The following is a 24,855-nucleotide window of genomic DNA, read 5'->3' on the forward strand; positions in this document are numbered from 1 at the left end:
CCTTGTGTCAGCCTTCACAAGGGCAGGGCTGAAGAGGAGGAATATGACAAGGACGAGGAGGAGGAGGAGGCCAGCTTGGATACCATGCCTGGCAGCTAGGAGGTCTTCATCTACCTACAGCCGGTCTCCTCCTCCCAGGAATGTCTCCCGGGGGTCAGATGAACCTGGAGAAGGCATTGCAGGTGAGTTCTATCACTTTCCCTATAAAAATGTAGGGGCAGGCAATGGGCTGCAAGGGGGTGTACACTCCTCGCTCAACCTTCTCAGCCTGGGGATCACACAGCAGTCCATGCATATGGCTGCACATTGGGTGCCAGTCCAGAGCATTCATGCCCCATGTTACTCTCACAAAGGAACCCCTCTCTCTTTCTTACAAGGTTCCTGCACAGGCCTGCCTTACCGCAGACTCCATGGTGAGACACCTTCCCCACAAGCCACCACTAAGAAGAATGAGGTCTTGGGAACACACAGCAGCGTTGCACATGCCACAGGCTCATGCCTGCACTCTCAAGCAACAGCCACTGCTGGTTAAGTGCAGCAAGGCAGCAGACACCGACCCCCTGCATGGGAACCTGCTGGGGAAGGTAGAGGTGGGGACCCCAGTAGCACTGTCCCAGGAATGCAGCATCTGCCACTCACAAACACCTCCCCCAACACCATCTCCTCTCTCCTTAAGCAGGCAGAGATAGAAGTTCTCTGTCTATGGGACCCTACCACTGTTGAAGCCGACATGTGCAGGACATGGAAGGAGGCTGAGCCACCCTGTTCCCTCCTCCCCTCTGCAGGTTCCTGGCCTGGCCAGTATCTTTATATGCTCACTCATCCTCAGGACGTGGGTATAGCAAGGCTCCCCTGGGACGACCATGCCCCTGCAGGAAAGTGCCTGCTGTCTACGCAACAGATGGCTTTGCTCAAAGCACATCACCATTGTCTGAACTGAGACATTAGGTGTCAGCTCAGAGATTAGAGCTAGGTTTCATACACAGTGTCCCCTGGGATGACTACCCTTGTCACTTGTCTTCACAGCTGACCCAGCTGGAAGTATGGAGCATCTGTTCCCTCAACTGGAACTTTGAAGAGGAGCACCAGGAGCGGCTCACTGACCGTGAGGAGCGCCAGACTGACTGGGAGCAGAGGCAGATGACAAAAGACCATGTGCTCCTTAATCACCGCCAACGTGGAGCACATGATTGTGGCTACTGAGCAGGCCACCAGACCCCACTCACATACTCCCCCAAACTCCTAGTACCCACCCACCCCCCAGGCACCACCTAGGCCCATGAACACATGGCAGTGGGACCTCTCAGGCAGCCGAGTCATCCCATGATACCCAAGGCATGTGCCAGTCCCAGGCCCATCCCTAAGCCCCTTCTCTCTCCTCCCAAGTTCTTTCTTAAGTCCTTCCCTTGTTATATATTCCACAAATAAAAAGAACAGAATTGTTTTTCAAAACAAAGTTTTTTTGATTTGGTCTGCAGGGGAGGGGGAAAAAGGAAAGGTGGGCAGGGGAAGGGAAGGGTGGGGGAGGAAAGATATACAGGGGCAATGCAGAGGCCCCTTGTGGAGAGGCCCAGGGGAGACTCTCACAGCTGGTCTTGACTGAAACTCTACCTCAAGGCCTCTCTTATGAGCACAACCCCCAGCTGACCTTACCAAATGGCAATGGTGCCTGGATGCTCAAAATCCCTAGCCAGCTGCTCAGCCTCTGCCCCCCATCCTGGCAGGAAAGTTTCCCCTTTGCTCTCACAAAAATTGTGGTGCACACAATAGGCTGCCACCACCTGAGTAATATTCCGATTGTCAAAGTCCAGGAGGATGAGGCACACTCTAGAATGATGCAGCACCTGCTGACCCTGTTGTTGAAGGTCTCTTTGGTGGGGTCCAGGCTTCCCATGTGGGCCTTCATAAGCCTGGGGAGCAAGGGTTAGGCTGCATTGCCCACAATGCACACGGGCTTGTCAACATCCCTGATCCTGATTGTGTAGTTGAGGAAAAAAGGTCCAGCATGTATCCTCTGGAAGAGGCTGGAGTTCCTGAACTTAAAGGCATCATGCACCTTCCCCATCCCCCAACTGAAATATGCATGAACTGGCCCCAGTGGTCCATGAGGGCCTGCAGCACCATTGAAAAGTACCCTTTTCTATTTTTATAGTCAGAAGCCCGGTGATTGGGGTTCAGGATAGGGATGTGGGTGCCATCAATGCCCCCTTCTCCACACAGTTGGGGAAGCCCATGGAGGCAAAGCCAGTGATGACGGGGCTCAATGTGGCCCAGGGTGATGACAGTCCGCAGAAGTCTGGTGTTGATGGCCATGACCACCTATAGAATCATAGATACATAGACTCACAGGGTTGCAAGAGCCCTCATGAGGTCACTGAGTCCAAGCCCCTTCCCAGCACAGGACCAACCCCAACTAAAGCATCCCCAGAAGGGCTTTGTTAAAGGACTGAAAAATGTATAGGGTTGGAGATTCTGCCTCCCTCCCTAGGAAACCCATTCCAGTGCGTCACCATCCTCCTAGTAACATAGCAAAAAAATCAAACCTGCATGAGCACAGCCCTGACAGTTTCTCTCCCCACATTGAACTGGTTCCCAACAGAGCGCTAGCTGTCCGACGTGGCACGCTTCCCTAGTGCGATGTTGATGTGCTTCTGGAGGGAAATAGTCAGTCACGTCTGCTTGTCCCATCACCAGAAAGCAGGGGTGATCCACTTGCAGAGCTCCAGGAAGGTGGCCTTCCACATACTGAAGTTCTGGAGCCACTGCCGGTCATTCCACCACTCCATGATGATGTGGTTCCACCAGTTGGAACTGGTCTTCCAGTGCCAGAAGCAGCGGTGCACAGTGTGCAGGGAAGGATGGAAGGGAATGTGGTACAGGAGGAGCACCTGGGCCCGTGTGAGGAGTTCCCCTGTTCTGGGCTAGTCGTCATCCTCTTGCAGCACCATGTGGGCCTTCTACATGACCTAAACCAGGAGGCTCAGCAGGAGGTCAAACAGCCTGGCACTGCTTTGCAGCAGTTCCATGTCGGAAGTGCTGTGGCATCTGCAAGGTCAACCAGAGCATATGGTGTGAGTTTGCTGTCTCTCTCGAGGAGGTAGACAATGGATGTGAGACATGGCTGTAGAGAGGAGTCCCTTTAAGCACAAGTGTCAGATAGCTACAGGAACGGACTGTAGTCCTGATGCCCTGCCTAGAGTGCTTCCAGGGAGCTTTAAATGCAATTTAGCCTCCAATCTGTATGGACATGCTATTTCAAAATAGTAATTTCAGGAATTATTTTGAAATGATTTATTTTGAAATAATCACATATGGCTACGTCTACACTGGCCCCATAAAACGGAATAGTCATGCAAACCAGGTAAGTCAGAATAGGGAAATCCGCGGGGGATTTAAATATCCCCCGCAGATTTAAATAAACATGGCTGCCGCTTTTTTTCCGGCTTGGGGTAAAGCCGGAAAAAAGCGTCTAGACTGGCGCGATCCTCCGGAATAAAGCCCTTTTCCAGAGGATCTCTTATTCCTACTTTCCAGGGCATCACTTGCCTACTTTCAAGTAGGAATAAGAGATCCTCTGGAAAAGGGCTTTATTCCGGAGGATCGCGCCAGTCTAGACGCTTTTTTCCAGCTTTTCCCCAAGCCGGAAAAAAAGCGGTGGACATTTTTATTTAAATCCGCGGGGGATATTTAAATCCCCCGCGGATTTCCCTATTCTGACTTATCTGGTTTGCATGACAATTCTGTTTTATGGGGCCAGTGTAGACGTAGCCATAGTGTAGACATAGCCTTAGATACTAACAAAGGAATAGGATCCTGAGCTTTCATGGATAAAAATCACTCAGTCTGTACGGTGCCACAGAACTGATCATTGTTTTTATGTATTCTTAAGTAATTCTGTATGAATATTCAATTTCCAGATAGTGATGTGAATGGGAAAAAAAATTAAAATTAGGTTCTGTTCTGAAAGCGATGCTGGGAGCTTCCACGCTGTAGGGCTTAACTCGAAATAAGCTATACAAATTGAGCTATGTCAATTGTATATCTTATTTTGAAATAGCTTATTTGAAATAGCTTATTTCAAAATAGGGAGTGTCTACATAGCACTTATTTCAAAATACAGCACTCTTCCTCTGACTTTCCTGATTCCTTGTACAATGAGGTTTACAGGAGTCAGAGGGTATGTCTACACTTGCCCCCTAGTTCTAACTAGGGAGGCAAATGAAGCATACCGAAGTTGCTAATGAAGCGCTGATGTAAATATCCCGCGCTTGATTAGCATATTGGTGGCCGATCGCCATTTTAAAATGTCGGTCGCCCGAATTAACTCACCACGTAGAGATGCGGTAGTCTGATCAAAAACCCTTCTCTCGAATTAACAGTTACTCCTAGTGCAATGGGGTATGTCTACAGTACAGCAATAATTCAAACTATCTTAATTGGAATTAGTTAATTCGAACTAAGCTAATTTGAACTAGTGCATCTAGACCTAAAAACTAGCATGTCCACATTGAGTGGACCCTGAACCGAGGTTAAGGATGGCCGGAAGCAGTGCCGGCAGGGACTCAGGTTAGGACTTAGAGCATGGAGCTGCTTTCTCAGGCTAGCCGAGGGCTGTGCTTAAAGGGACCCGACCCCCACCCCGGACAGACAGTCCTCAGGGGTTCCCCGCTCGCTTGTCTAACTCGATGAGGGACAGCAAAGCAGTCCTGTCTTGGAGTGCCCTGAATGCCCACACTCGGCACATCACAGAACTCGGCCATCAGCCGGGCTGCACTTGCCACAGGCTGCCATCCGGGAGGGGAGTCAATCGGGGGGCTGCAGGAGAGCTTCCACCCCGAGGAGCCCGCAGAGCCACCCCAGTCCTCCCAATCAGGGGCTCATACCCCATTCCTCCCTCACCTCCTTCCACTTACCCCTCCTTACCCCCCTTCCTGATGTACAAAATAAAGGACACGTGTGTTCAAAAACAGAAACTCTCTTTATTGAACAAAACTCAGGGAGACTGGGAAAAGGAGGTGGGAGAGGGGAAGAGAGAGGGTGGAGAGGGGAGGGCAACTAAAATGATCAGGGGTTTGGAACAGGTCTCATATGAAGGGAGGCTAAAGAGACTGGGACTTTTCAGCTTAGAAAAGAGGAGACGGAGGGGGGATATGATAGAGGTCTATAAAAGCATGAGTGGTGTGGAGAGGGTGCATAAAGAAAAGTTCTTCATTAGTTCCCATAATAGAAGGACTAGAGGACACCAAATGAAATGAATGGGTAGCAGGCTTCAAACTAATAACAGAAAGTTCTTCTTCACAAAGCAAAGAGTCAACCTGTAGAACTCCTTGCTGCAGGAATCTGTGAAGGCTAGAACTATAGCAGAGTTTAAAGGGAAGTGAGATCAAGTGAGGGAGGTTGGGTCCATGGAGTGCTATTAGCCAGGCGGTAGAAATGGTGTCCCTGGCCTCTGTTTGTGGAAGGCTGGAGATGGATGGCACGAGATAAATGGCTTGGTCATTGTCTTCGGTCCATCCCCTCCAGGGTACCTAGTGTTGGCCGCTGTCGGCAGACAGGCTACTGGGCTAGATGGACCTTTGGTCTGACCCAGTACGGCCATTCTTATGTTCTTATGTTCTAAGCTCAGGGCTCAGGGTCGGGGGGTCTCACTGGACCACCCTGATTTTCATGCAAACCTGCTCCTGGGTGGCCAGGCTGGTAGCTATCCTGCCCTAGATGGCCGCTTTCCTGTGCCTAGTGCGGAGGTCGTGGATGAGGTCCACGATCTCCGCGCTAGACCAGGCAGGCGCCTACCTCATAGACTCATAGACTTTAAGGTCAGAAGGGACCATTATGATCATCTAGTCTGACCCCCTGCACAGTGCAGGCCACAGAATCTCTCCCACCCCTCCCAGAATAATCCTCTCACCTATATCTCAGATATTGAAGCCTTCAAATACTTTGAAGACCCCAAGGTGCAGAGAATCCTCTAGCTGTGATCTGTACCCCATGCTACAGAGGAAGGCGAAAAACCTCCTGGGAGCCGCCAGCCTGGTCCCAGGAAGAGGCGGAGGGCTGGGTGGCAGCGGGTGGCTGGCTCATGCCATGCCAGGTGCAGGGTCTGCTGGCTGGGTGCTGGCAGGCTTGCACCTGGCACGGGCACCGTAGCCAGACCGTGCCCCTTTAAGGGTATCGTGGCCGGGAGGGGGGCAGAAGAGTTTCCCTGGTGGTGCCCAGAGTGGCCACCAGGGTAAGCTGGGGAGAGCTAGCCTCCCACTAGTTCGAATTAAGTGGCTACACATCCCTTAATTTGAACTACTTAATTCGAACTAGGCGTTAGTCCTCGTAGAATGAGGTTTACCTAGTTCGAATTAAGCGCTCCGCTAGTTCGAATTAAGTTTGAACTAGCGGTTTGCCTGTGTAGCGCCTATCAAAGTTAATTCGAACTAACGTCTGTTAGTTCGAATTAACTTTGTAGTGTTGACATACCCATGAGAAGTAACAGTTAATTTGAGGGAAGGGTTTTTGGATCGGACTACCGCATCTACACGGTGAGTTAATTCGGGCTTCCGGCATTTTAAAATGGCGACTGGCCGCGAATATGCTAATCAAGCATGGGATATTTAAATCAGCGCTTCATTAGCAACTTTGGTATGCTTCATTTGCCTCCCTAGTTTGAACTGCGGGCAAGTGTAGACATACCCAGAGTAAGCAGTCCTCCAGTTTGACAGTACAGGCAGTCCCCGGGTTACATGGATCCGACTTACATCGGATCCCTACTTACAAATGGGGTGAGGCAACCCCGCACTAGCTGCTTCCTCCCAGCAGACCAGGGAGACGCGAAGCTAGCACCTCTCTCCCAGCAGACCAGGGAGACGCGGAGCGGCTTTTCTCAGCAGACACCTCAGCTTGAGAATAAAGGACTGAGGGAAGTGAGGTGTGGGAGAATAAAACTGAGCTCTGGAGAAATGTTTGGCTAGAGTTTCCCCTACAATATGTACCAGTTCCGACTTACATACAAATTCAACTTAAGAACAAACCTATAGTCCCTATCTTGTACGTAACCCGGGGACTGCCTGTATTTTGAAACTACTTTGAAATAGCTGCCTGCTGTTTAGACGTGGTCTAAGTTATTTCAGAATAGTGCTAGTTATTTCGAAATAGTGTTACAGTATAGACATACCCGCTGTGAAAACACTTTCCTAATTAAGCCATCTGATCTCAGCATATTCAGAATCACTATTGCTTTCTTTAGTGACTAAAATAAACGTTAGCTACATTTTTACTTTTCCAGCACTACAGAGAGAATTCAAACTACAGAGTGGTAGAATTTATTTTAGGTTGTCTATCAACAGAATTATCTCTTAATTCCCAACTGAAGAGACAAATTCTGACCTCTGTTGCACCTATTTGGGTTCTGCGACTCTTCCCAGGTTTGGTGAGGATGAATTTGAAGGAAATGGGGTTGCAAAAGGACAGAGTTTAACCAGCAAAATATTTTGTACTAGTGTTCACTCCTAAGAAGAAATAACATAGTTTATAGTCTTTTGTTGTTTTCTTTTTTAAAAATCCTAAATTGAGATTGTAGCGCTAGCAGTAGTATTTTACTTGTATAACAACAACTTTTTTTTATTTGTAACTGAATGTATTTCATTTCGAAATCATTCGTTCTGGATTTTGGCTTTGTAAGAGGAAGCATATACCTGTGCTGCTGGATGGGAAAGAAATTCTGCCTCTGGGAGGTATAATTCCCAACATGCTTCTATGTTGGTCTAGCAGTGGAGAATAGTAAATTGTTTGCCTTTATACACAGCAAATGATTATATCCTATACCTCTGCAGTAAGTTCTGCTGGTCACAGATCCCAACATTTCAGTGAGTTGGCAAATAAATATAAAAAGAGCAAGTAACCAAAAAACCCTCAGCATTTCTGAAAGATTCCATGTATATTTGGTTCTAAAAGTGGATGAAGTTTAAGAGAATTCTAGAATACAGTGGTTTGGGAGAATTGGAAAGGCCTTGCCTATTAACATGATGCAGACTGTTTTAAAATATTTATTTTGTGCACACATGTATATATTCCCTGTACAGCAAATGGATAATAGTAGCAGCAAAATTTAATGGATTAGCCACTTGTTTATAATATGGGGCATCTGGATTTTAATGCTGTTTCTGTCACTGGGCTCACTCTGTGGTTTTTTTGCAAGTCACTGGGATCATCTTGCTTATTATCACCATCCATACAAGTGTAAATGCTATTTACTTTCCTAATTATTTCACATTTGTACAGTGTCATGAAGATGATTAGTAGCCTGTAAATACTAAGTTTAAGATTTTATTTATGTTTCATCAGAAAAAACGAATTCAGTTTTAAATCATGGAAAGTGATTACCAGTTTAATTCTTTTAAATTATTTCTAAGAAAAAGTATGCGCCTATTATTTCCATCTAACAGGAAATTTCAGATAATTACTCAGTTCAAGAAAAGGTATTATTCCATGAATAGGAAGTAAGTAAGGTGATGAATAATTGGTCCCAAACAATATCCCATGAATCACATCTGATTTTACACTGGGGAGAATTAAAACTAAGTTCACTGAAGTCAAGGTTTTGCATTAATGTAAAAGAAGTGTATCTGGACCCCTCGAGTGTTTCATGCCAGATAATGGATACCGTTGAAAGTATCATACAGAAAAGTATTTTCTAATTTTTCTTTCTTTCTTTCTAACATTTTTATAGGTAATCCATTATTAACCAGCAAGGTCAATGTTATAATAAATGTCTTAGATGTCAACGAATTTCCTCCAGAAATTTCAGTGCCATATGAGACATCTGTATGTGAAAATGCAAAACCAGGACAGGTAGTTGGATATTTTGCTTTTTTAAAATGTTAGTATTATTTTATAAAAATAAAAGACAGTTTAGGAAAATAACTGCATTGTGTATGAGACACACTTAAAAATGAAAAAATGTGGATGAGATTTTTCAAAGTTGTCTAAAGGATCTCAGAACCAAAAATTCACCATGAAATCCCCTAAAAGTTTGATATATCAGCTTGTAATCCTTTTGGAAATTAGCTGTGAGTTCCCAATGAAAACAATCTTTTAGGGGCAACCTTTTGAAATGCTTACTGTTGCCCATCACATTTTCTCTGTTTTTTACTATTATTTGTTTGTAGCTCCTAGAGGCCCAGGGTCTCTTTGGCTACGGCTACACTGTAGCCTTCTTGCGGAAAAGCTTATGCAAATGAAGCACAGCGTGGAATATCACAGCGCTTCGTTTGCATAAGCTCTTCTGCAAAAAGGCTACAGTGTAGCCGTAGCCTTTGTAGATAATGTACAAACATATAACATTAAAAAAATGCTTCCTAAAAAAGCTTAAGTGGAAGACACCTAGACAACAGGTGGAGAAAACAGAAGAGTTAGGCTCAAGGAAACAATTAAATGACACTTGGAGAAATGTTTTTCACTATATGGTCCTTCCCTGGGAAGAAGTCTCAACAAGGCTGAATGATTTTTACTCTAACCATCAACAAACTGAAATGTACCCATCACACTCAGGATTTAATTCTGGTACACTCACTCAGTTGAACAAACTGCAGATGGTGTATAAATCAATACTAGAATAAACAGAGTAAGATGTTTCTCAGTCCATAATTCTTTGGTATGGAGTACTGTTAAGTGCTGAAGGGTAAAAGGTCTGCAAAGTCCTAAGCCATTACATTTTTTGTACTTGTATCAAAATTTTGCCACAAGGAAATAAGGTTTGAACTGCCGACAGTTTACTTACTTCAATTATCAGCTATAGAATTAGAATGATTCTGCTGTCTCTATAAACTGTAACTAACAAAAAATCAAAACACTATGTAATCATCATACTCATTTTTAAGTGATAGTTTTGGCTGTGACTTCAAAACATATTAATACATTAAAATGGATTAACAAATAATTGTTGGCTTCATTAAGAACACAGGAAGCTAACCCACCTCTATATTTAGATGGTGGCAGTTTTTCAGTTGTTGTACTTCACCTCAGTTTTAGGGCCAAACCCCTTGTTTTTATTTTGGGAGGAAAGCTGGAAGTCAAAATTTACCACAAAAGGAGTATTGTGTATCCACCAGTTTCAGCCAGAGGCTGTAATAATCAATGTGCATCTGCATGTGCCTTTCTTTACTAATCTGTTGTATACTCTACTTTCCTATTTTACTGGTATAATGTAAAATGATATTTATAAAGCAGTGATCAGTGTATTATGTAGCCACTGATAGTAGCGATGGAACCATCTTAAAAGCTTTGGTTCAAAGGAGAGAGTTTATAGCATGACTTGCTGGGGTATACTACTCCTCAGAAAATGAGGCATTCTACCTTCATCCTACAACACAGAGGAATCCCTGCAGCACTTTATCCCTGCAGGAAACAGACTCTGTGGTGTTATTGCTTCAATGTCCCTTTCTGTTGTTTCACTTGATGACTCATTAAGGTTCTTGCAAAGCTGTATCTTTTAAGAGTGAACTGACCTCAAATTCAATTTCAATTTGCTTTCAGGTAATTCAGACTGTCAGTGCTGCAGACAAAGATTTGTCCCCTGCTGGGCAAAGATTTTCCTTTAGACTGTCACCTGAGGCATCCACCAAACCAAATTTCACAGTCCAAGACTACAGAAGTAAGTTATTTACCCATATTATCAAGGAAAGTAGTGAATACTTCAACTCTTGGGGTGCATCTAGATTGGCCGCTTGAATTTGCACAAGAGCACTGACTTTGTAATGTACAAAATCAGTGCTTCTTGCGCAAAAACTTTCACGCTCCCACTCGGGAGAAAGCCCTCTTGCGCAAGAATACTCGCTCAAGAGGAACAGTGTAGACAGGGAAGAACTGTTTTGCGCAAAAAAGCCCCGATGGCTAAGATGGCGATTGGGGCTTTCTTGTGCAAAATCGCATCTAGACTGGCCACGGATGCTTTTGCACAAAAGCATTTTTGGCGTAAAAGCATCCGTGCCAATCTAGATGCACTTTTGCGGAAATACTTTTAACGAAAAAACTTTTCCGTTAAAAGTATTTCTGCAAAATCATGCCAGTCTAGATGCAGCATTCATGTCTTCAGATCAAGAGTGGATGCTTTTCCAGAAAATATACTTTAGCCAAACATTTGCTATTGAGCTCAATAAGGCATCCAGGAGGTCATACTAGAAAATGATCTAATGGTTATTTTTGGCCTTAGCATATTCTACTCTGTGGAAATCATTTACATATTTTTTAAACAGAATACTTGAATATTATTGAATATTTCAATGTAATAAAATATTTAAATAATCCCTGGAAGTTTTATACTTACATAATTTATTGCCTTAACTATTCATGAACAATGAATGAATCTAAAAGACTGGGCCAACTATTTTCTACATGTTTTTGTATTTTGGAGTCAAAATCAAAAAGAAGTAAACAGCATACACTTATTTTTGTGAATATATTATGACTTTTGAAGTTTTGCTCAAAAAGTTTCACGTCCTCTTTTTTTTTCAGTTCATTTACAGTATTTGGTGAATTTGATGGTATTACACAGTCCCGTTCACTGTTTTCCCTACATAATCAGCCAGTAAGTCCTTTCTGATGGTAGATGGTGGAAAAATAAGGAGCTGATATTAGAGTGAGAAAGAAGTCCAAAAATAGAAAAATAGGAGGTTGAAGGAATGAGAAGTATAGCATAGTGCAAATATCCCAAGATCATTTACTTTATTTACTGGCTCTACTAACTGCCCAGAAATGTCAGAATTTTTCCCAATTGCACATCAAGACAAAAGTGAGATTTGATTCTTTTTCTGTTTAAAAAAAGGAGGGGGACACCCCCCAATAACCAACTCAAAGGGAGTTGTCTCTCATATGCTAGGTAAATGCCTTTTTACCAAGGGGCTATTGGCCGTTCTGGGAAGGGTTGTTCTTTCTTTAATCAGAAAACTCCTTCCTGGACTTGAGAAACCTGTTTCATCAAAACATTCCCATAAGATGCTTTGATTTCAACAAATCACTTTGGCATGAAATACTGCATACACTTTTACCTTAAGTTTAGCCATGACGTGAAGAAGAAAGATACTGAAGGGGACGGAAGTGTATGAGTTTGTTTCATAATATTGATTTTCTCCGCTGAGGGGTAGAGGCAAGAAATCAGTGGGACCAGAGTTTGGGGGAAACCACACCAAAACAGTCAACCAGAGTCTACTCTTAAAGTCATGTATGGTCTCCTACTAACTACAATGACAGCAGGATTGCCAGCCCCAAACATTCAAAGCTTAGGAGTAAAGGATTCCAAAAATCAAAAATGACTTAAAATCATGAGACATTGAAAATACAAAGAACAATATTTTAAGAGAGTTCATGTTTTCAAGCTTCAATATTGCTGTGTATTGTTATACATCAAGGCCTGTGGTTCTCAACTGGTGGTCCATAGTGACTTTTTCGGTGGTCCACAGGAACATTGTCCAAAGTCACATGGCATGAGCAGGCACCACCGTTAGGCTGTTTTATGCCACGTTCATAAGCACGTGGCGCGTCCTCCATAGCATCACCTAGGACACAACTGCGTTGTGTTGCCAGTAACTTCCGTCTGAGGTTCTGAGCATCAGTGTAGCTGCCGCTGTCATGCTGAGCAGTTTCTGTGTCATTCGTCCTGCGCTACATGTGCTGGAGGTGGTCAGGGGCGGCCTGTGAACCTAGGCGAACTAGGCAGTTGCCTAGAGCACCGCTGGCCCGAGCACCCGATGATGACATCACGGCCATTGATGGCCGTGCGGGGGAGTCGCCAACTGCGCCGCCTGCCTGGGGCACCAGCTGCCACAGCCGGCCTCAGGCCGCTCCTGGAGGTGGTCCACAAAAATTTTTTGATTGGCCTGGTGGTCCGTGGACTGAAACGAGTTGAGAACCACTGATCTAGGCAAAGTTGATGGTTTAAAATGCTTTAAAGGAAAGGTTAGATTCTCCTGATTCCAGGAATTTGGGTTTAAACTAAGGAAAGAGAAAAAAAAACCAAGCACTGCAGGACTCACAATAAAATAAAAGCTTCCAAAATAGGCAACGTTCTGCTATGCTAGAGGCACGTACATGCATCCGCAGAGCATTTTTTGGCCATTTTTGTGATAATTTCCTGTAACTGTTGGCTTTTGAATTTAAGACAAAATTCTACATGTCCATTATTGAGTTCATAAGGCCTGATCTATACTAAGAATCACAGCAGTGATTAGTCAGGGTGTGAAAAGATCACATTCCTGAGCAACATAGTTGAACCAATTTAACTTCCCAAGTACACAGCACAAGATTGATATAAACATTCTTCCACTGACCTACCTATTGTCTGTTGGATGTGGATTATCTATACCAGTGGTTCCTAATGTTTCTATACAGGAGATGGGCAAATCCATTCACAAATTTTTGGCGGACCACTAACATTTTATTTGCATGTTTATATATTCATTATGCAAATGAAGATTCAAATATGCAAATAAAATTTTACCGATCTGCCAAAAGTTTGTGAATGGGTTTGCCAGTGTGCATTATAAAAAGCACTGGCCCCCACTGCCAGCCTTAATCCCTAGAACCCTCACTCATCCACTATCCCCCAACACCAGCCACTGACCCCAAAGTCCACAACACCCAACTCCATCAGTGACAGCCTCTGCCTCAAACACCTCAGAACCAGCATCCTGTTTCCAGAGCCCCATTGTTCCCAATCCCGTCAGGTCCCCCTACCAGCCCCCAGTATTAGCCCTTTGCCTAGTATCAGCCCTGCCCCCATAGTCCCCTCACTACTAGCCCCACTTCCAGAGCCCCCCAGTACCAGCTCAACATAGTGGATGTCACAGTGCCCCTCAGTGTCAGCCACTCCCCCCTTAGAGCCTCTCACCCCCAGAGTCCCCCAGCACCCTTGTACCTGACTCACCCCCCTCACCTAGCCCTGCTGAAGCCTCCCAACCCCAGCTGAGCACAGAGCACTTCCTTGCATATCAGAAGGGTTGCATGGAGCCTGCAGCATTCAGGGCCCCTGCTGAGTGCCATAGCAGCCGGTCTCCGCATGGCGCCTGGCAGAGCACTGCAGCTGCCCACCAGCTGGGCCGTGTAGCGGCCAATGGAGCTGGAACCAGGGCCATGGTGAGGCTGCCCCACTAGGGACAGGTTCACTGTGGCTCTGGCTGCAGCTCCAGTATACCTGGTTTGCCTGCTGGGCTGCTCACCCTGCTGCTGTGTGGTGCAGCCCAGTGAGCACTTTAGCAGAGTGTGCCACGGCCCAACAGGCAGGGGTTCATGGCTTTCCACCGGTCCACAGACTGGCAGTTGGAAGCCACTGATCTACACTGTCAGGAGAATCCCTCCCATCAGTGTAGGTAGTTTCAACAGTAAAGTTCTACAACAGTGCAACTGCAGTGGTTCAGCTGTGGCATTTCTAAAGTGCCTAATCAGACCTAAAGCCATCTGGGAACTAGTCTGGCCATGTCTACAATACAGAGACGATTGAAGCTGTCGATGTCAATCTTCCAGGGTTGAAATTAGTGGGTCTAGTGAAGACACGCTAAGTTGAACGAAGGGGGTGCTCCCGTCGATGCCAGTAGTTGAAGGGAGAGTGTGCTCCATTTGACTTCCCACAGTGTGAACAGTGCCAGAATTTGACTAAAAATACTTCAACTTAAGCTATGCAATTAATTGGGCGGGGGAGGGGGGGAGGAGAGAGAGGCATAGCTCAGTGGTTTGAGCATTGGCCTGCTCAACCCATGGTTGTGAACTCAATCCTTGAAGAGGCCATTTAGGGCAAAAATTTGTCAGGGATGGTATCTGGTCCTGCTGTGAAAATAGGACACTGGACTCAATGACCTTTCAAGATCCCTTCCAGTTCTAGGAGACAGGCAATCTCCATTAATTAATGTAACTGAAGTTGCATTTATTAATTCAAACTTATCCCCTCCTATAAGCCAGGGATTTCTGTTTTGTGGAAAATTCTAGAAATTTCATATTCTTAGTCTTCATTTTGATTTATAAAAAGAAACAAAACTCCAACATCAAAAAATATATATTGGGGAAAATATTTGAGGACTGCTGAAATCTTTTGTTTCAATTTTGATGTTTATTAGTGTACAAAATAAAATAATTTTCATAATAGAAAGTCATGTTAATACTAAAGAAATAAAAAAATTCCTTAATAAAACATTGACTATATTTTGCCAAAAGATACATATTCCTGTGGGAACTTTCCGCTTCAGTGAAACAGAAAGATGTTCAGTTAGAAAATTTTCAACTGGCATTAATCAGAATGACATCTATGTGTTTAAGAAATCTGGTCTACAGATACTTGCACTCAACACCTATCAGCTTCAATGATTGGTGAATGTAGATCTCTGAGGGCTGGATACAGCTTTTAATCTTTGTATTCAGTGGCAGGATTCAAAGAGAAAAGGGGGGGAAATGTCTAGTAAGAAAAATTTTGTAAAATCAGTAAATGATCTGAACTAATGCACATGGGGGAAATAGAAAATGGGTGTGAGTGTTGCAGGTTATATCCAATCAGACCTGACAGTAAATTGCTTTTTAATCATGCTTTGCCTCTACTTAATCCTTTTAATCATCATGTCATTGCCTTCCTGTTTGAGTTTGCTTTATTCATATAAAGCAGTGGTAAGTCAACCCCTGCAGGGAAGAAGTGACAAAACTCAGCTTCTGGGAGCTCTGTGCAGTTTCAGCACTGATTAGCAGCAAATGGTATGAAGGGTTCAGTTGATTCCTGTACCCTTTTTTAATTGTCTGTTTTCAGAGAGGTAGGAAATTAGGGGCTAGTATGCATCTTCCAGCTGCTTCACTGTCAAATCCAAAAGTTTAAGGTGAAATACACTAATAAATGGGACCCGATCATAACTCCATGTCAGTCAAGGGGTTTTGGATTGGGCTCTTGGTCTATGACAAGATGATGGAGGAAAAGGAAAGACTGAAATCCTGTGCTAATGGAATACCAGTAACAAAAAAAGTATATTCTTTTTCATTTCTGCTTTGAAATATTAGCTGTCAGGCACAGCAGGATAAATGTATACATACAACAAAGATTAGTTGCCTTGAAAAAAAAAAAAAGCTCTTGGCTGCATCTGATTAGAATATGACAGCTTCAGTAATAATGAACCAAGGGAGTTACACAGCATTTATAATCCATGGAGTCTGGAAACCAGATTATCTTTCTGCTATTCAAAACATGCAAAGTTTAAAATGTTAAATAAAGCACCACAGTAACACCACTATCATGACTGTCGTATTTGCAGACAACACAGCTGGAATTGAAACCAGAAGAAGTGGCTACAGCCGTAGGCAGCAAGAGTTGTATTTCCTCCCAGTTGTGATAGAAGACAGCAGCTATCCTGTACAGAGCAGCACAAACACAATGACTATCCATGTTTGCAGATGTGATTCTGATGGTACCATCCTATCCTGCAATGTTGAAGCAATCTTCCTACCAGTAGGACTCAGCACAGGGGCTCTGATTGCAATATTGCTGTGTATTGTTATACTTCTAGGTTAGTTTTCCTTCTGTAACAAAGTATGTTTTGATTTTACTTGTGAAGTAATTTGAGTCATGATAGTTCCATTTATTGTTCAGCAAAGCTATGACTTTACAAAGGGTATGTCTACACAGCAAAGTTAATTCGAAATAACAGCCCTTATTTCGAATGAACTTTAATAGTGTCTATACATGCAAACCGCTATTTTGAAATTAATTCGAAAGAGTGGAGTGCTTAATTCAGATTTGGTAAACCTCATTCTACGAGGAGTAATGCCAAATTTGAAATAGCTGTTTCGAATTAAGTCCTGTGTAGACACTTAATTCGAAATAGGGGGCTCCAGCCCTTTTCAGGGAGCTCTGGTGGCCACTCTGGGAACAACTAGGAAAACTTACTCTCTTCTTCCCCCAGCCCTGGAGCCATTAAAGGGGTAGACCCTGGCCACAGTGCCTGTGCCAGCTCCAAGCCTGCCAGCCCAGAGCCAGCAATGGCCTCCAGGGCCCCTTACCAGTGGCCCCAAAACATGAGCCAGCAAGCCACTGGCAGCCAGCTCTCCACCGCTCCCCAGGAGAAGTTTGTCAGCTCCCAGGAGCCTGACGGGGCTGGAGAAGGCAGGCGCCTTCCTGGTCCAGGGTGGAGATCATGGACCTTTTTCAGGTTTGGGGGGGATGCCCCCAACGTCAATGATCTCCACACTAGACAGAGGAATGCAGCCATCTATGGCAGGATAGCTGCCAGCCTGGCCACCAAAGGCCACCTGTAAACCCAGGAGTAGGTTTGCATGACAATCAAGTTGGTCCAGCAAGACCCCCCCAATCCTGGGCCCTGAGCTTCCCCTCCACCTTCTTCCCCTGGCTTCCCCCTTCCAGCTCCCTCCTCCCAGGTTTCCTTCTCCCCTCTCCCACCCTCTCTCTTCCCCTCTCCCACCTCCTTTTCCCTGTCTCCCCAGAGGTTCATCCCCTCCCCCGTTTTGTTCAATAAACCCAGTTTCTATTTTTGAACATAGGTGTCTTTTGTTTGACATCAGGAAGGGGGGCTAGGGAGGGGTAAGTGGAAGGATGTGAGGGAGGAATGGGGCACGAGCCACTGGTGGGGAAGACAGGGGTGGCTCTGAGGGCTCCTCAGGGTGGACGCTCTTCCGCAGGGCCTCCTGGATTATGACAGGCCCCCGATGGACCCCCCCAGATGGCAGCCTGCAGCAAGTGCAGCCAGGCTGATGGCAACAACCCCACGAGATGCACCGGCATGCCCAGGGGGACCTCTGGCTCCATTTGGCCGAGTGCTGTGGTGTCTGGAGTGCGGGCACTCAGAGCACTCCAAGACAGGACTGCTTTGCTGTCCCTCATCGAGGTAGACAAGTCAGCAGGGAACCCTGAGAACTGTCTGTCTGGGGTGGGGGGTAGGCTCCCTTTAAGCACGGAGCTCATTTAGCCTCAGGCAGCAGCCCCACACACTAAGTCCTAACCTGATGCCCTGCCAGCACTGGTTCCGGCCAGCCTTAACTTCGGTTCAGGGTCCACTCAGTGTGGACGTGCTATTTCAAAATAGCAAAACGCTATTTTGAAATAGGTTTTGTGTGTAGATGCATTAATGCAAATTAGCTTAATTCAAATTAACTACTTCAAATTAAGTTAACTCGAATTAACATTGTAGTGTAGACATAGCCAAAGAGAACTTTTATGTTTATATCATTGTAGAAAAATACAAACATCCGAACATGAAGTGAGCTAATTTCTACATATTTCTGAGGGAGGGGAAGGAGAAATACCTTTATGGATTGGTTTGAAATTCACATTTTGCTCTGAAACAGTATTGATTAGGTACCTTTAAAGAGAAACTGATTTCCATATATTTAAAATGAATCTGGACCTAGTAGTGGTCTTTTTTCAATTATTATGAGGGATTAAATTGTAAAAATGAAGAAATGAGACAGGAAAACACAATTATAATGTAGATTGTGGATGACTGGCCAACTGCAAAATAATACAAATAGAAACATTTTTACAGAAACAGATTCCCTAGCATGATATTGCTCTATGTATACAAGCTCACTCTATGCAATGTCTTACTTATATTGTTTTAACGGCAGCCCATCCTACTACCTATCTTCCCCAAAATAAAGCCCTAATGCTCTAGTAGTGTAATCACACCTGCTTTATTAGTTACACAGTGGACTGGTTAATCCAGATTCTGACAGATGTTACCCTATGACTAAAAAAGCTCTTCAAGGTGCTAAATGCCCTGAATCCAAGCTTTCGGACCACATGTATGCTCCTCACACAGAACTACTGGGCTGTGTCTAGACTGCATCCCTTTTTCGTAAAAGGGATGCAACTTAGACATATCCCTTATCCCTCTTAAAATGATAAGGGGTCTTTCGGATAAAGCTTTATTTTCCGAAAGATCCGCGTCTAGACTGGCGCTTTTTTCCGGCAAAGCTCTGAGCTGGAAAAAAGCGGCAGCCATGTTTATGCTAATGAAGCAGGGGGGATTTAAATCCCCACTTCATTTGCAATTGCGATATGTCTAATTTGCATCCCTTTTACGAAAAAGGGATGCAGTCTAGACCCAGCCCTGGTGTAGAACACACAGGAACACACTCTCTGCATATAATAGTTATGCATTGGAACAAATTCATCAGCTGTGGAATCTCTGTCTTTGGAGGTTAAGAACAGGCTACGCAAAAACCTGCGAGGGATAATCTAGATCACTGATTTTAAAACATTTTTTTCTTTTGTAAACTCCTAAAACAATTCAAATGGACGTATGAACTCTCAGAGAAATCTTAGACATGGGGTGCTGACTGGGGCTGTCAAGTGATTACAAAAATTAATTGTGATTAATCGTGCTGTTAAACAATAATAAGACTCCAGCTGACCCCAGGCTCTGTGTTGCACTGCCCCTTTTGAAATGCTGCGGTGGTGTTTCAAAGGGGCAGCGCCGCACAGCTGATCACAGGCTTCATATTGTACTGCCCCTATGAAGTGCTACGGAGGTGTTTCAAAGGGGCAGCACCACATGGAAACGCTTGCGATTAATGCGCATTAATTTTTTTAACACATTAATTCGTCCCTGCATTAATTGCAGGCATTCATGTGTTAATTGACAGCCCTAGTGCAGTCCCCTACAGATCTAGTGACCACAGGTTGAAAACCATCATTCTAGATGCTACTACTTCTAATAATAGTTTTGCCCCGCTACAGGGGACTAAAGTAGATGAGGGTTTCTCAACCCTTGGATCAGGACCCAAAATTGTGTTACTAGAATGTTTCAAGGGTCACATGGCAGCTTTTATGGTTCCTGTCCTATGGGGTTAGCTGGACTCACTTCTGTCAGAGGGTGGGGGTTGGGAAACCAGCAATTGAAAAGGGCCTAGGGCTCCTGGCAGTGGTGGTGGCCAGAGCCCTAGGCCTTTTAAATTGTCTCTGGAGCCCCAGGTACTAACCTTCAGCTCTGCCTCTTCCACCCAAGGCCACGCCCCTTCTGGGAGCATGGAGTTGGCCTTCACACTCTTGCTCATGGGCCTAGTATGTCTATTGGCTCCCTTGGATGATGGGAATCCGGGGGTAACAACTTCACTCACACAAATTTCATCCAGTCAAGGGGATGGTCCAAACCTGATCAGCATTTCACTCCCAGAGGTTGCAATGCCCAGAGAGCAGAGCCAAGCACAACCAGCCCCACAGCACAGGAGCTGCAGTAGCTGCCACTGAGGGGTGAGTGCCTGGCAGGAGCCAACCCCAATAAGGGACAGAAACTGACCAAAACCACCCCAGAATCCCTATCCCCAGACTATTTATTAGGCAGAAACAGGCCATAAACTTTTACAAATGGGTCCTGAGGCCAAAAAGCTTAAGAAACACTGAACAGTATGACCTAGCAAGGTCCCTTCCAGTCCTACATTTCTGTGATGTGACACTGCAACAGGGTAAATTACTGAAGAATGTGGGCTATAGGAACAGCTGCTACATGATTCTGGAGTATGAGGGGTCAGCTCCATCACTGATTCACTTGGGGTATGTCTACACTACCACCCTAGTTCGAACTAGGGTGGTAATGTAGGCAACCGGAGTTGCAAATGAAGCCCGGGATTTGAATTTCCCGGGCTTCATTTGCATAAAGCCGGGTGCTGCCATTTTTAAATGTCCGCTAGTGCAGACTCCGTGCCGCGCGGCTACACACGGCACGGACTAGGTAGTTCGGACTAGGCTTAGTGTAGCCGCGTGGCACGGAGTCCGCACTAGCGGACATTTAAAAATGGCGGTGCCCGGCTTTATGCAAATGAAGCCCGGGAAATTGAAATCCCGGGCTTCATTTGCAACTCCGGTTGCCTATATTACCACCCTAGTTCGAACTAGGATGGTAGTGTAGACATACCCTCCGAACCCCTAGGACCATTTACTTGGGCTCTGTACAGAGTAGAGGATTTGAGTCTAGTAATGATTCTCCGCATTCCATTTAGCCTGTTAATAGTATGCTAAGTTACACCAGCAAATATTAATATGTCAGTCACAATCTTCATTGTTCCCTGCAGCCTACAGTGATTTTCTGTATCTCAAACTCACTACCTACTATTTTCTGTTATATCGGTGACTTAGAAACCTCCTCCATAGTTGTCATTTTAAAAGCTTATTAAAATATTGATTTTAAAATCAGATATTTCTAAGTCAACTTACTGTACTTTTAACGTTGTTTTCCCCCCATTATACTAAATTAAAGCACCATCTTGTTAATTAACAAACATTTCCTGTCCATGATCCTAGAGTCAGTGTAAACAGGGAGAAGTCATGTTCAATAGTGTCACTAGTTTATGAGTAAATTTTAAGGACCAGGTTTTAACCCCCAACCAATTGATACCATATTGTGCATGATCTGTCCCAGTCTACAGTGACTGCAAAGTCTTTTTCAGCATTGTGTCAGTTAATGTGACTCCTCAAGGTCATGTTCAAATGTAATTTTCTATTAGACATCAGGAATTTATCGAATCATTTTTCCACAGAGAATTGTTGATTTGCTAAAAATCAAAACGTACTGCAGAAATATGTCACTTATTCAAGTAGGAATAAGAAATCCTCCGGAAAAGGGCTTATTTTCTGGAGAATCGCGTCTAGACTGGCGCTTTTCTCCGGCTTATCCCCAAGCCAGAAAAAAGCGGCAGCCAATTAAATGCAAATGCCGCGGGCGATATTTAAATCCCCCACGGATTTGCAATTCCGACTGGTCTAATCTGCATCCCTTTTCCAGAAAAGGGGTGCAGTGTAGACACAGCCTATGTGTTTTATGAAATATGTTATGAAAAAAATAGGCAAAATCTGAATGAAAAATTGTGATCAGACAAAAGTTACCTCTTATCCCTACTCAAATTTCAGTTTGCAGGAAATGTTAACATTTTTTCAATTGTATATCCTCCATTTCACAAGGAAAGAAATTTTCAAATGGTGATACTGTACCTCAAAAAAAAAAATCTCGTTCCTGCACAGCTTTATGTTCTAGTAATGGCAAGCGCTAGAGGGGTTTATTCATTATTCAGTGTATAACTAGCGATGATGTACGTTAGATGCATGCATCAAGCCACAAATATCCCCTTACAGGTAACAGCTCTGTTGCTGTTATTGTTGTTGTTGTTTTTTAAGACAGGAGGAACATGTAAAGAAAAGGTCCTTTTGATTGCTATTACCTATCATATAAGGATATGTTGGTATGTTAGCAGACAGCCCAGCTGTTTCTGTACCTGTCTAAATTCACAATTCTTCCCTTGTTCCAGTCATTGTTGTGCTCTACATAGCACTGCGAAGGCAGAAGAAAAAAGACACCTTGATGACTTCTAAAGAAGACATCAGAGACAATGTCATCCATTATGATGATGAAGGAGGTGGAGAGGAGGACACCCAAGCTTTTGACATCGGTGCCCTGAGGAATTCAAAAGCGATTGAAGACAACAAAATACGCAGGGATATAAAACCAGACACCCTTTGTCTGCCACGTCAGAAACCACTAGTGGAAGACAACACAGACATTAGAGATTTTATTAATCAAAGGCTGCAGGAAAATGATGTGGATCCTACTGCACCCCCTTATGATTCACTGGCAACCTATGCCTATGAAGGAAACGGATCTGTAGCAGAGTCTCTGAGTTCTATAGATTCACTTACTACAGAGGCAGACCAGGATTATGATTACCTAGGTGACTGGGGACCCCGCTTTAAAATCTTGGCAGACATGTTCGGAGAAGAAGAAAATTATAACCCCGATAAAGTCACTTAGGAGAGGGGGAGAAACCTCAAAGGAAAAAATAAGAAAAGTAGACCAACGAATTAAAAATAAAACCCAAGCTTTATAGGACAAGATTCCCTTGATTATGAAAAGACCTGTTTCCAGCAAGTTACTATATTTATCATATTGTCAGTTTTGATTTGTTCTGCAAAGGGAGGATAAATCCTGTGAGACACTTTTTTTGTTGTTGTTTTTTGTTACTTTGGAAAAACACTGAGACAAGCTCAGGCCTATTAGCTACAATTTAATGACATGACAATGTAGACAGAAGCTAGCTTTCTGGCATCATGGTGGAAGAGTGGTAGATTTTTCTTAATTCCACTAAAGTGCCTATTGAAACTTTTATCATTTTAAGTGGTAAAGATTCTGCTTTGATGGCGTTACAGAACTGAACTGTAAACTGGAAAAAAAAGACATTAACTTTATGTCAAGAAGCAATAGCAACATGCTGACTTCTAGTTCTTTTAAAACAAAAATGAAGATAACTTTCTGGAGCACATCCAGTGACTACAACTCAAGGGGTAGTGTTTTGGATTTTAATTTTATTTTATTGTAAGGAATAATAATAACTGTATGCCAAGATATCACAATTCTTCTGCCCATGTTTCATTGAAAAAAATTAATAAAAATGCTATTACTTAATTTCAAGATGTAAAGATGAAAATTAAAAACATATCACACTTTGATCTTAGCATCAATAAGGAATATTTTGAAAGAATTAATCAATGTTACACTTTTTCCAGGATGAAAGAGAAAAGTATGCAAATATCTATTTCTTTACAGGAAGGAAACTTCCCTTGACTCCTGTTCATCATGTGCAGAGAGGTCATTGGTACATCTGTGGTGGTTTTTAGGGTTATTGTATTTTTTAGTATCAGTAGTGGGGTTTTTTTTATTGTAAGTATAACTAATGAAATATACATAAAGAACTTCACATGACTGTTCTTTGGAATTAGTTTGTCATTCTGTCAGTATTGTAGGCATACATGACCGAGAGGGCATATATGTTAAACTCAAGATATGTGATGCTTTCGTGTCAGTGCCACTACAATGTCAGATGTTTTCAAAGCTTGAAAGCATCATAAAAATGAAGTGTTCAGTAGTCTTCAAAAATATTCAGTGTTAGCTTAAATTAAATATGTAAAACTGTCTACCTGCACATTACATGCTCATATACCTAGAGGTATAGATATCATTTAAATCATGTAGCACACAGGCATGATTCCATAGAAGATTTATTTTGACATCATAAACAAAGTTCAAGAAACTGGAAGCTCTAGCTGGTGTTTCTTTGTATTACAGTTCTGACATTTTTCATCTGATATTTTTAGTGTGCTTTCCCCCCTTACAATTATAAAACAAACAAATAAACTATATGAACATCAATCAATTTGATGCTAATTGCTGGAAGGTGCTGCATAAGTATTAATATTAATGTTGAATTGTCTGCTGATCTAACATATATTACGTTTTTAGAAGCAGCAGTTTATTATAGCCCAAAGTGAATATAGCGTTTTTTCCCCCGCTCTGTCTCAGGCTTCTCCAGAGCTCTGTTATCTGCCTACACTGCACTTGAGGTTTATAGAATTTGCAGGGTGAGCAGAGTGAATTATCATCTTTCATTCACCAAGGGATTCCTTGCCATCTAAAGAACTAGTAAATGTCTAGCACATGTAACATGTTTTCATCAACTTAAAGGTTTGATTACAGTTTACTCTAAAGTCACTTTACACTGCTCTAAAAATAGGTGTAAATTACATTGTTAAAAGGGTGTAAAGGGACTGTAGCATAAATGAGAATCAGGTCCCTGCTGTACAAAAAACTTCATGACTCGTTTTGTAACATTTGCCAGAGAGTCTTAATTCAGCCAAAATTTTAATTTGTGCATTTTTTGTGTGCTGATTGATTTCTGTTGCAGACAGAAATGTTATCATCCCTCCTCTGCCCTTACAAAAAGTTAAATAGGACCTCCCACACTGTCCATCCCCCCCCAGTGAAGTCACATTCAGCGCTCAGAAACATTACTTAGGGTTCTTTACATATATTCCACTAGTAATCCTTAAAGTAGTGTAAGAGAGATCAG

The 24,855-nt window shown here is 43.6% G+C and overlaps 1 protein-coding gene across 2 annotated transcripts in view; it reads left to right on the plus strand.

Annotated features, from left to right (window-relative positions):
- Positions 1-24,433, plus strand: part of CDH12 (cadherin 12) — a 785,724-nt gene extending 761,291 nt beyond the window's left edge. For both annotated transcript variants that reach the window (XM_075921427.1, XM_075921428.1), the window contains 4 exons: positions 8,717-8,838; positions 10,522-10,639; positions 16,263-16,514; positions 22,264-24,433. In XM_075921427.1, coding sequence (XP_075777542.1) covers positions 8,717-8,838; positions 10,522-10,639; positions 16,263-16,514; positions 22,264-22,763 — 992 coding nt within the window. In that variant the 3' untranslated portion in view covers positions 22,764-24,433. The remainder of the gene's footprint in view (positions 1-8,716; positions 8,839-10,521; positions 10,640-16,262; positions 16,515-22,263) is intronic.
- The last annotated feature ends 422 nt before the right edge of the window (positions 24,434-24,855 follow it).

The sequence above is a fragment of the Pelodiscus sinensis genome, chromosome 2, assembly GCF_049634645.1.
Source record: "Pelodiscus sinensis isolate JC-2024 chromosome 2, ASM4963464v1, whole genome shotgun sequence".
Lineage (NCBI taxonomy): Eukaryota > Metazoa > Chordata > Testudines > Trionychidae > Pelodiscus > Pelodiscus sinensis.